Genomic DNA, 12,635 nt, shown 5'->3' with positions numbered 1-12,635 from the left:
TTCACTGGAGAAACAAACTTTTGTGGAAAAGCACACCCAGTTGGTTTTTACGACAAATTCAATTCACCAAGGTCTAAATAGTTTTTTTCAGATCTACTGAACGTAGCACTGGGATTCTCGACTTAAGGTTTATGGGTTGAACAATGCATCATACAAATTCAGAGGACATCTGTTGCGGCGTGTTATGATGGCACCCGCTATAGAATGCGGGTGACTTACATTTGACGCTGCGATAATTGCCATGCAATTACTCATAGTTTAGTCAACGTGGAGGACGGCCCAAAGTTATCGAGTGGGTCCCTTGCAGATTAATTTACACTATGGATATTGCAGGGAGGAATTCAAGAAGGTAGTCCTTTGATACACAATTGACTATTCAAGGAATTCTATGAAGAAAATGTCACTGTCATATTGAATTAGGCCCAAAGGCACTATTTGAGCTCGGCTTCCTACCTCTCGCAGAAGATTCACCTTCATCATCCTCATCTTCATCGTCATCCTCATCTGTTGGGGATGTCTGGTAAGCTCGAGGATCAACAAATGGGGTGAAGGAAGATTTGGTTCCACTTCCCATGCCAAACTATAATACAAATGATTATAAGAATGCATCAGAGAAGCGGGGCGCAGTAAATTCCCATAACTTCATTAGAAAACTGTTGTATAAGTGTACTTAAACAAAGCATATTAATTTATTGCAAATAATTAAACTACTTTTGCATATCAAAAAATGAACAATCCAGAGAAAACTTCAGAGTGGCAAATTATGACCGAACCCTAACAATGATGTTCAGATACTATGGTGTCAGTATACTGAATCTTTCCAATTTGGGCATTTCTATACAGCAAATAATGTGGCTTTCATGCCCGCTCAGGAGGGCAGATATGGCCGTTAATGGCCTGCCAGGCTGAGCAAAGGCAGGCCTGAGCGAATTGAGGACCTCAGCTCCGGCTGCGGGCCGTTACCGGCAATGTCGGCCTTCCTGAGTGGGCATGAAATCCATTCACACCCTGGGGTTCATCTAGGCTGCAAATAGCTTTCATTATTTTTCCTCGGGAGATTCATGTTGGTTGCACAGCTGATCTGCGGAGGAAAAAAAGAAAAAAAAATCATATAGATGTCCCCTTTGCATGTCTTCAGTGGCAGCCGGAGGAGCGCTGGAACCAGAGCACAGAGCTCCGGTCCTGCAGTTAAGTGGGAACGGAGGGGGGTGGGTTGGGAAAGGGGATTGTGGGGGGGGGGAGGTCGGATGGGGAGGCTCCCTGTTGCCGTCCCACATTAACAAAACAAAAGAAAATGGCGCCACCCGCGGAAGGGCCCAGGGTGGCTGGGACAGTGGCCAGAGAATGTTTATTCTCGCCCACTGTTCGGGCCTCCTGATGGACTGAGCACCTTTCCCCGGATGCGTATAGTGCAGTGACAGGGACTGTTGTCCTTCAACAGGAGCTGCAATATTTCGGACTGTACAGCCGCATGTTTTCATGTTGTACTCATTTCAATGAGGTTTGTGTCAGTGAAGATTAAAGCCAACTTTCTTTGTTTCTCTCTTGTATTTGCAATTCTTGCTAAACAATACATTATCAAACACTTGCTGAGCAATCCCAAGACTCGGGTTAAGGGGGTCTTAACATAGAGCACAGAAGAAAGGGTGCTATTCTGATGAAGAACCTGAGTTTCTGGTCTACGGAGGTGATTTTGGGTCTCGATTGCCACGTCTCTTCATCTCGGTCGCTGGGACGCTGTCTGCAAACACACGGGGCATTGAAGTGAACCATCACCAGAGAAGACCATGAATCATTATTTAATATTTCCTTTCATAAATCTGTATTCCCAAAAACATGGAACTTCAATTTCCGTAATGCACCTGCAAGATATCCCAACAGCCCAATCGAGAAACTCTTTTGGAATCCAAGCTGCATACACACTGGTTTCACCATGACTGGAATCAATTTGAATTGCATCTTTTTCAACCTCAAAAATTGCATTTATATGATTCCTAACCATCTACCCGTAGCTAACCTTATTGTCCACAGTGGGACATTTTTGCCAATGTTTGAAAGCTTTTCTTTCATAGTTTTCAGTTTGTGAATGGCTGGTGAATACCTTGGCTTTGGGAGCTGGGTTTTAGCCATTCGTTGTTTGAGGGGTGCCAGAGAATTCACTGCCAATAGCATCATATCATCATAGGCTATGGCTAATTTGCCTGCCGTATCCAAGCAGTCCAGATTACTAATTACAGGGAAGAAAAATGGATAAAGTGCTTGTGGAGTTAATTTACGTAAATTGCGGTAGAGAGATTTTTCTAGCCTACTTCATTTTTTAAACAGGCACAATTTTAGGAAGTTGAAAGAAAACAAACATGTGATCAGACCATGGATAGGGGTCTACTCCGATGTTGTCCACTGGTAAGCCATAGGAAGCCACCCAGTCCGGAGTTCTATATGCACTGTTTCGGACGCAGGATGTGTTGCTCAAAGGACAATCCCTCAAGTGAAGACTGAACAGCTTGGGCCAACAGATCTTTTGGGTCTTCAAATCCAAGGTTAAGGTCTAATACGAGGACTCTAGCTAAGGGCTTGAGGGCAGGAGAGATCCAGTCGTTGAATTGGATTAGGAAATCAGTTATGCTCTGGGGCGGGCGGTAAAGAAGAAAAACATTAACTGTGGTGTTGGGATACAGTAGCATTTTTACATGCAGGGCTTCACAGCCATGAATGCCCACAGAGTCAAGGCTATGCATGTTAAGAGATTTGCGAAAAATGAGAGAAACTCCCCCACCCTTCCACTCCGGTCTATCTGTTCTCAGTATGGTATAGTCCTGGAGAATAGCTAGTGTTAGAGATGGTCCTGCCGCATAATGAAACCATGATTCCGTCAGGGCACAAAGATCAATTGCAAAATCACGAATAAGGTGTAATACTGCTTTGAGGCCTTGCTGACCTTTCTTCCTTTTGCTTTTCTTGTGACTTATCCCTGCTCCTGAGCTGTATTTTTCCACAGCCCTGCCTTGCTGACTCAGTCCCTCTCACTTTACCTGCTGCCAGTGTATGTTCTCCTTTCTTTGTGCTGTCCATGCAGCCATTAACCCCTGCTTCTTGTGCCGGTTTTCCTGCAGCTCACCGGCCCTGCTTATTGTGCTGTGTTGCTGCAGCTCCCAGCATCTGTTACATGTGCTTTTTCCCTTCAGTCTCCTCCTCTACTTTCTCTCTTTTTAAAAACATTTTTTCCCTTATTATAAGTTTTGGTACAGTACAGTAATCGACTATATGGGCAGATCTGTCAGCAGATAACCTTTGTTCCACCCTGCCCCCCTCCAGAGTAGCATCCCACAACTGACAGTCCCTTCGTACCAGTTCCTTTATCTTAAAGTTTTCCAAAGGGGATGAGGTCTCTCTGTACCTGTTCCCTCCAATCCACTCCTGTTAACATCCCCTTTAATTGGAGTTACAAGAAGACATAGTTTACCTATGTCAAGTGCCTCCTCCAATTCCATTATGTTGATGAAGCTACCCTCCCTCCAGAGTTGGCCAATCCTTTCCAGCCCCGCCTAATACCATTTCTGGAATCTTTCAGGGTTCAGGATAGCCTCCATAACTCCCGGGACCCAGAGGTGTAAAAGGGGTGAGGGCTATGTTACTCCTTTCATTTCTACACCTTGTCTCCAGATGTCCCATATGGTCCCCACAATAGGATGCTCCCGAATTCGGCTTCTCGGTACCCACAGCCATTCCCCAACTGTGACAGGGTGTAACTGTAGATTATCCAGCGCGACCGACTGGATATCCCTTTGGGCCCTAAAATGAGGTACAAGTACCCGAAGCAGAGAGGCTTTATAGTAAGGCTTCATGTCTGGTAGGCTTACTCCTCCTTTATCTTTGGGTAGGACCAATTCGTCACAGGATATCTTGGCCCTTTTCCCCTGTCAAAGGAATCTCAAGAGAGAGCCCTTTGTCTCCAAAAGAATGAGTCTGGGACCCGGATGCGGAGCGTCTGGTACATATAAAGGATCCTCGGGAGAAAGACCATTTTAAGAGCATTGAGGCGACCCAGCCATGATATCGTTAGCTTGCTCCATTTCTCAAAGCCAGCCTTAAATTTGGCCATCAGAGGGAAGAAGTTCACCTCAAAAAATTCCCCTATGTCCTTTGTGACATTGATTCCCAAATATCTTAACATTCCCAGGTTGACCTGCCCACCCAGGGGAGAGAACCTCCCTATTTCCCCATCCCTATTCCTATCCAAAGGGAAGAGGACTGATTGAGACTTATTAATCTTGAATCCCACCAGGGAGCCATATTGTTCAATCAATTGGATCGTCACCGGTATGGAGGTCAGGGGATTCGTTATGTGTAAAAGCATGTCGTCTGCCTAATGCACAACATTATAATTCACCCCTCCTACTGGGAATCCCATCACACAGGGGTCTTGTCTAATCTTCTGGGCGTGAAGTTCTACTGAGAGGGCAAATAACGTCAGGGAGAGAGGGCAGCCCTGCCTTGTTACCCTACCCAACCCAAACCAATGGGAATTCCCACCATTTACAGCCACACACGCCTTGGAGGATGAGTACACTGCCATAATACCACAGAGAAGCCTTTCTCCTATACAGCACTTTGTGAACACTGCTTTGAGAAACCCCCACTCCACCCTCTTTTCAGCATCCACTGAAAGGTGGGAGTGGTCCCCAGTTATCCCCTTGGCCTCGTGCATCAGGTGTAAGGTTTTCCTCATCATGTCAGCCCCCTGTCATCCCCTGATGAAACCTACTTGGTCCGGGTGGATCAGTCTTGGCATGTACCCCTCAAGCCTAGCCGGCGAGCCCCCGGTGTAGATTTTGGCATCTATGTTAAGGGCGATTGGGCAATACGCACATGACCGGGGATCCCTGGCCTCCTTGTGTATCACTGTGATAAGCACCCGAGCAAAAGACTCCGGGGCTTTACCAGTATCTAATATGTCCTTGAACAGTTCCGTCAGAAATGGCAGTAGGGCAGTGAGGAACGATTTGTAAAACCTTGCTGAGAATCCATCCACCCCACGGGCCTTTCCCGGCTTTAACCTTTCCACTGCATTCTTAATTTTTTCTTCTGTTAAGGGGGATTCCAATACATTAGTCTCCTCATCAGACAGTTTGGATAGGTGAATATCTGCTAGGTATGTGTCTATGTCTCCCTCCTCCGGTAGTCTCCTGAATCCCCTCCGTAGAAGATTCATTTACTATGTCCCAACTTCAATTTCTGTGACCCATCTTTCTGAATGCTGCCCTCTTAGTCTAGCTGCCAGGAGTGCATCTGCTTTGTCCCCTTTCTCATGAAGCAGAAATTGCAGGTTGCAAATTATTTTCCCTTCCTCCAGAAGCTGCAGCTCCTCTCTTTTTTCCCTAGCCTCCATAACACAGTCCTTCCGCTCCTCCAGGGACTCGGGCACCAGTTTATCAAGTTGTTCAGTGTCCACTCGCTTTTTTTCCTGGCCCCATCCCTAATCAGGATCCCCCTGCAGGCCACCTTCACCACTTCCCAAACAATTATGTTCTCCACCTTGCCTGTGTGATACATTTTGAAGTATTCCTCAATTTCTTTAGTCATCTCCAACTAGAATACCGGGTCCTTCCATAGGGATTCATTACACCTCCATTTTGAGCCTCTCAGGCACATCCCCAACCAGCCCAAATCCACAGTTACCATATCATGGTCGGACCAGGAGATAACGTGAATGTCTGTGCCTCTTCCCACAAATCCCTTGAAATGTACATATAATCAATCCTAGTAAAGGTTCCATGGGGGGTGGGGTGGGTGAGTAAAAGGTGTAGCCCCTTTCCTGAAGGTGGATATGACGTCATACGTCTCGCTACCCACACACTTCAAATGTCTCCTGTACCTCCCTATATCCCGGCCTTGGTAATTCTTGTTCCCTAGCTTGCAACACATGCTTGTCTAACTTTTTTTTTTTTTTAAAACCTTTATTTTTGTTGCACTTGGTCACTACTTTCACTTGGTTACAGAGACATCATAATTATAGACATTACATTTTACAATATGAATCACATTACAGCATCAAGTTGTTCAAGTCCGCTTTTCTCGGCGAGATACTGTTTGTACCTGCCCCAAATGTTTTTCGGGCGCGAGGCTGGGAGCACAGTATCAATATACAGTTCCTCCATGTCGTTCGCCCATGCCATGTCCCTTTCCCAGTCCGCCTTAGTAGGGGAGTGCGCACTCTTCCATCTGAGGAGGATCGCCCTTTTGGCGAGGAGCAGACTTACATTCAGAAGCTTTCGCCAACTCGGGCTTATTTTCTCAATTGACCCCAACAGGCATAATCGTGGGGTCCACTCTAGTGGGTGGTCTGCCATCTCGTCTATCGTCTGACATACAGCTTCCCAGTATCCCCTCAGTGCACTGCACCCCCAAAGCATGTGATAAATGCCAGCATTGTCCGCATGGCATCTCGGGCATTCCCCTGTCATGGTTGGGTATATGCGTTTGAGTTTCTCTGGGGTGTAATGTGTTCTCTGAAGAATTTTATAGTGGATTAGCCTGTATTTGGAATTGCAGGATATCTGTTTCACGAGTGCACAGTATTGAGACCACTCCTCTTCCCCCACCTCTTCTCCAAGGTCCTGTTCCCATTTTGCCCTTGCCGGACGCTGCTCTTGTGGGCGTGTGTGGAGTATGGTCTTGTACAGTGTGGAAGCTGTTATTTTTTGGCGTCCCCCCATAAACATGTATCCCAGTCCCATGTTGACTGGGGGTTCATCAGGGAAGGTTGGCCATATATTTTGTGTAGCTGCCCGCAGACCAGAGTATTGTCGCCTAGCCGTAGGTGTGTTACCCACCTCCTCCCTGATATCCTCCCATCGAATGAACTGCCCGTCCACAAATATCTGCCCCCATTGTGTTATGCCCTTAGCAGACCAGTGTCGGGCCGTCTCTCCCTCTGACGTAAAAGGAGTCTGCGGCATACCCCAGAGCGGCATACTAGGGTGGTATATCCTTTCAGTATTGTACATTTCAACAATCCTGGACCACGCAGTGATCACCACTTTAGAAGGTCTCAGGGAGTTATAATGCTTAACACCTGACCGTGTAATTTGGTGGAGTGCTAGTGTGGCCTCTTTTTCCAGTTGGTTAGGTACTGGGCCCGCTGGGTTGATAAATGTCGTCGCCCATTGGTTCGCATGTTGTGCCTGCGCGCTCAGGTAGTAGAGTTCAAAGTCTGGGGCCATCAAGCCACCGTACATGTAGTCGTTTGTAAGTGTCCCCCAGCCCACTCTCGGATGGCCATCCCATACAAATGAGGAGCACGCGCCCGCGATTTTAGTGAATAAAACACGCCCCGGCCACACCGGCACCGTGCTAAATAGGTAAAATAGCTTAGGAAGGATTATCATTTTCACCAGTGCGATCTTACCCATCATGGATACCGGGAGGGCCCCCCAGCGCTTTAGTTTCAGGCACAACGAGTCCACAAGCAGGTTGTAGTTCAATGCTCGGGATAGCTGAGCAGTCCGAGCAATCCATGCTCCCAGATATAGAACATGCGTCGGGCACCACTGTAGCCCATGCAGGCCCCGTGGCTTCTCTGTGGCCCCTGTGATAGGGAACACTTCTGATTTATTAATGTTAAGTCTGAGTCCCGAGAGTCCACCAAACCTCTCCACCACCGCCAGGACCCTCCCCAGTGTTCTGTCTGGATCTCTCAAATATAGCAGAATGTCGTCTGCGTACAGGTTTATAATGTGCATTGTTGCCCCTATTTTTAGCCCACAGATGCCGGCGAGAGCCCTCAGTTCGTCTGCTAATGGTTCAATTATCAGAGCAAACAGCAATGGCGAGAGCGGGCAACCTTGTCTCGTGCCCCCCCGGAGCTCAATCTGCTCTGTTAGGGTGCCGTTAATTCTAATCCTGGCCTGTGGGGACGTGTACAGTAACTTTACCCATCTCAGGAAGTTCGGGCCAAATCCGTAATTTCGCAATACCCCAAACAGGAATGGCCAGGACACCGTGTCGAATGCTTTGCGCATATCCAGCGACACTGCTATCGCCTGTTGATCCGGGGGGGTCGTGGTTAGGACCTCATGGCATTTCCTAATATTAGTAGCTGCTGACCTGCCGGGGATGAATCCGGCCTGATCTTCGTGGACCATGAATGGCATCCACGGTGTCAGTCTTGTGGCCAGTATCTTTGCTAACAATTTGGCATCTGTGTTAATTAGTGATAGAGGTCTATAAGACCCGCAGTCCTCTGGGGGTTTACCAGTCTTAAGCAACAGTGTTATCACCGCTTCCCTCGTGGACGCTGGGAGCTCCCCTCCCTCCAGGGCCTCGGTCCACATAGCCAGTAACCTGGGTGCCAGTAGGAGCTTAAATGCTTTATAAAATTCTGCGCTTAGGCCATCTGTACCCGGGGCCTTCCCGTTCGGGAGAGCTTCGATGGCCCTTATCACTTCCGCCTCAGTTATCGGGCTTTCCAACACCTCTCTCGTGTTTGCAGCCAGCAGGGTCGTCGGGATACGGGATAGATACTGCTCGATCTCACCTTCAGTGGCGTCTGACTGGGGTGAGTATAGCTCCTCGTAGAATTTATGAAACGTGGAGCGTATACTGCCCTGATCTGTAGTAACCGTGCCCTCCGCCGTTGTTATACATGGAATGTCGGTCGGACCCCTCTCCCCCCTTACCGCTCTGGCCAACAGCCTCCCCGGTCGCTCGCTCTCACCATAGCGGCGAGCGGCCGCCGGTCTGTCAAAGTAGCGGATCTCTTGATCCGCCGCCTCATTGAATTCGTCCAGTGCGTTTTTTAGGTCTAAGGCTAACTGAGGCGTCGGTTGAAGCTCATATTGTGACTGTGTAGCAGCTATTTGTGTTTCGAGGCGCTGCATCCTATTCCTTATATCTTTGAGGATGCCACTCTCACTCGATATAGAGGCGCCTCTAATACACACCTTGAATGCTTGCCACAAAGTCGCCTGGCGAGACACAGAATTATCATTAAATGCAAAATACTCCAGTATGTGCTGTTCCAGCGTGTTCCTATAGACCAGGTCACGCAGCGCTGCAGGTTTAAACCTCCAAGGGGGTCTATTCACTGCTTCGCCCGGTATTCGGAGGTCCAGCACTATCGGTGAGTGGTCAGAGAACGTCCTGGGCAGTATCTGTGCTGCGAGTACCCAGGCCAACACTACGTTGTCTAGTAGCCACATGTCTATCCTGGAATGCATGTCGTGCACCGTGGAGTAATAGGTGTATCCCCTCTCGGATGGGTGTAATGTCCTCCATGCATCTTTTAGCCCCAGGTCTGCCATATGAGCCATTATCGCTTGGGCGGCCTTAGTCAAAGTTCTCACCTGTGTTGAGGTGCGATCCATGTCCACATTCAAAATGGTATTGAAGTCCCCCCCGCAAATCAGGCGAGCAGTTGGATAGTGGGCCAGCAACCCGAAGAGTTCGGTGTAAAACACCGGGTCATCCAGGTTGGGACCGTAGATATTGAGGAGGACCACCTCTCTATCTTGCAAATTGCCATGTACCAAGACATACCTGCCCCCTGGATCACACCTCACCTCCTTGCACGTAAATCGGAGGGTTCTGTGTAACAGTATTGCTACTCCCCTGGCCCTATTCGAGTAGGTTGTGAAGTATTGATGGGTTCCCCACTTCGGCGCCAGTTGTTCCCCGTGTTGCGGGCCAATGTGTGTCTCCTGTAAGAATAGGATTTGTGGGGCATGTCTGTTAATGTAGGCCATGATTTTCCTTTTCTTAACCTTGGAACCCAGGCCCCGAACATTCCAACTCATGATTCTGATATTCTCAGAGCTCCTACCCGCCATCCCGTTCAGTGTGAATGCATTGTGAATCTGTAGAAGAGTGTCTCATATAGTTCCCATTCGTGCAAGTATGTTGTAACCTCGTGCTTTTAACTTTCTCCCCATAACAATAACACATCCCCACTTCCGTCCCGATCCCACCTCCCCCCACCCTCACAGCACCCCGAACTTCTACTGTGCTTAAAGAAACCCCCTCCCCCCCACTAACTTTTAGCATATGCACCTGCAATTGGGGGGCCTGCGGAGATCCCCAGGGCCGATGCTCTTTCAGACTTAGAAAAAAAACAAAACACTTAATCGGGTCCGGCATTACTCTCACACATATTAATGGCGGCAAGGACAGTCCCCACGTAGCACAAACCGTAGACACTGATTTCCCACCTTAATGAGTGTCCCCCTCCGGGGAGAACTGTTGAAGTAAGTGGAGCGGGCATGCATTGCCGTACCTCTCCGGGCCCTCCCCAGGGAAGTCACTCTTGATTAGCGTCCTCGGCGCTCCCCACGACCGTAGGGATGTGCGTCTCCACAAAGTTGGCGGCCTCCTCAGGGAAGGTGAAGAAATGGACTTTGTTCTTGTACAGGATCTTCAGTCTCGCCGGGTAGAGCATTGCATATTGGACCTGTCGTTCCCTTAGCAGTTTCTTGACACCCGTGAATTGTTTCCTTTCTTGTTGCACCGCCAGTGTAAAGTCAGGGAAGATCCGTATCACGCTAGCCTTCCATCTCAGCTCCTGCTTCTCTCTTGCCGTACGTAATATCAAGTCCCTGTCCCTGTAGTTAAGCACACGTGCGATTATTGGTCTCGGGTACGCACCGGGTTTCGGCTTTGGAGCCATAGATCTGTGTGCACGCTCTATTAGGAACATGGGGGACCACCCTGGGTCGCCCAGCAGGTCGCGGAGGAGGGCCTCAACTCCTTTCTCCATAGAGCCCTTCGTCGCATCTTCAGGCACCCCTACAATACGGATGTTGTTGCGTCTTGATCTCGCCTCCAAGTCCTCGCATTTAGATTTAACAGTTCCCAGTTCAATCGCCATTGTGGACACCGTGCTTTTCAGGTTTTCGAGCGCCTCCTCCGCGCCTGATATTCTGGTTTCCGCTTCGGCTATGCGCGTCGTAGTTTTATCCAGTTTAGCCTTAATGGATGCCACATTTGCAGTGATCCCGTCGAGTTTGTCGTTCAGGGCGCCGAACCCCCGCTGCATAGCGAGGAACACCGCTTGGGGGTCCATCTGAGCCTGCGGTGTCGTTTGTTGATCTGGGGTGGGCGCCGGGGGCTCCATCTGCGAGGTGGTTTCCTTCTGGATATTTGTGGTGTACTTGTCGATGGCCCCCCTAGTCTTCTTGGATCCCAGGCTCTTGGGCATTATCCGCTGTTATTTGTATGGACTGATCGCCCCAGGCCACCACGACCCTCAGCACACCCGCCGACAGGCGTCCCCGATGCCTCCGGTGCGCAGGGTCGCGTGATCGAGTGTCGTCCCTCCTCGGCAACCCCCAGCGGACCAACTCTGGGCCCCCAATGTTCAGGTCGTGCGTTGTCAAGCCACGGGAGGGGGGGGGGTCAAGAGACCGTGCTGTAGAGGAGACCTCAAGCCTCTGGAGCGAGGGCCGTCGGGGGCCCGATTAGCAGTTAGGAAATGTAGCCGTCGGCTCCCGCCAGGCAGGCAAGGTTCCCGTGTTCCGCCGTAGCAGTCGATGGACGGTGGGGCGATGCCGAGGGGCCGAGATGAGGGCCACAGTATCCAGCCGGGTTAAGCAGCGCGGTGGGGAGAGGCCAGTAATGAAGGTTCCTCCGCGAGCAGGCCGCGGATTGCGCTCGCTTTCTCCCGGGCTCCTCCCCTCTTCAAGGCGGCCGCGTAAAGGCCCCCGGCGCGGGCGCTCTCCAGAGCCGCGATAAGTCAGGATAGCAGCAGGCGTTCGGCCCAGAATTTCACCTCCGGGTAGCCCAGTCACCACCGCACCCTCCGTGCGTCGCCCGGGTGTAACCGGACCCGTTGTGCGGATATATTTGGAGCTCGGCCCTGGTTCACTCCGGAGCTCACACAGAAGCGGCCATCTTCCTCTGTGCGCAACAGCGCCCCCCCCACATGCTTGTCTAACTTGACATCAGCCCATATATTAAAATTCCCTCATATAATAATAGGTGTCCCAAGAATTTAACCAATATTTTCGAGAGGGTACCCTTCAGAAATTTCAACTGCCCCTAGTTTGGGGCATACATTGTGGCAAGCGTAAAGCGCATCTTCTTAATGGTGCCTGAGACCAGAAGGGCCCTTCCCTCAACATCTGACCAGACTTTAGATACCTCTGTCTTGAGAGCTCGACTTATTAGTATGCCCACTCTCGCTTTGCTTAAAGGACATGATCCCCAATATTCCTGAAACTCATCCACATGGAATCCTTTGTTCTTCTCCCTTGCTAAATTTAGTCTCGTGGAGGAATAGGACATCCAGTTTCACTCTCTGGAATGCCCTTGCTATCAGGGATTGCTTCATTGGTGAGTTCAGCCCTTTAAAGAATGCCAATCCTCAAACGGCCCTCCTGTGCCCCTTCCTGCACTGTAGCCATCATGTTACCCCACTTCGGAAGCACCATCCTTGCCAGTTGGCAGGAATTTGCGTGCCAATTTCAGCATTGTCATAAACTGAAACCCAATACGAGAATCCCTGTACCAAGGTCCCAATCCCCCCCCCCCCCGACTCCCTCTCCAGGCCCCCTCCTGAAATACCCCCATTCCCCAAAGGGCACCCAGCTCTCCCCAGTTAGCATCACCAGGTTGATGCCGAACCACCTCTAGAACCCGTTCGA

General features: G+C 49.8%; 1 protein-coding gene across 12 annotated transcripts in view; it reads right to left on the bottom strand.

Annotated features, from left to right (window-relative positions):
* TNIK (TRAF2 and NCK interacting kinase) overlaps window positions 1-12,635 on the bottom strand; it is a 1,364,982-nt gene that overhangs the window by 123,860 nt on the left and 1,228,487 nt on the right. For all 12 annotated transcript variants that reach the window (XM_069618746.1, XM_069618750.1, XM_069618745.1 and 9 more), the window contains one exon: window positions 454-580. In XM_069618746.1, coding sequence (XP_069474847.1) covers window positions 454-580 — 127 coding nt within the window. The remainder of the gene's footprint in view (window positions 1-453; window positions 581-12,635) is intronic.

The sequence above is a fragment of the Ambystoma mexicanum genome, chromosome 10, assembly GCF_040938575.1.
Source record: "Ambystoma mexicanum isolate Mex_15411 chromosome 10, UKY_AmexF1_1, whole genome shotgun sequence".
Classification (NCBI taxonomy): Eukaryota; Metazoa; Chordata; class Amphibia; order Caudata; family Ambystomatidae; genus Ambystoma; species Ambystoma mexicanum.
Note: the sequence above shows the minus strand (reverse complement) of the source record. Positions and strands in the feature narration are given on the sequence as shown.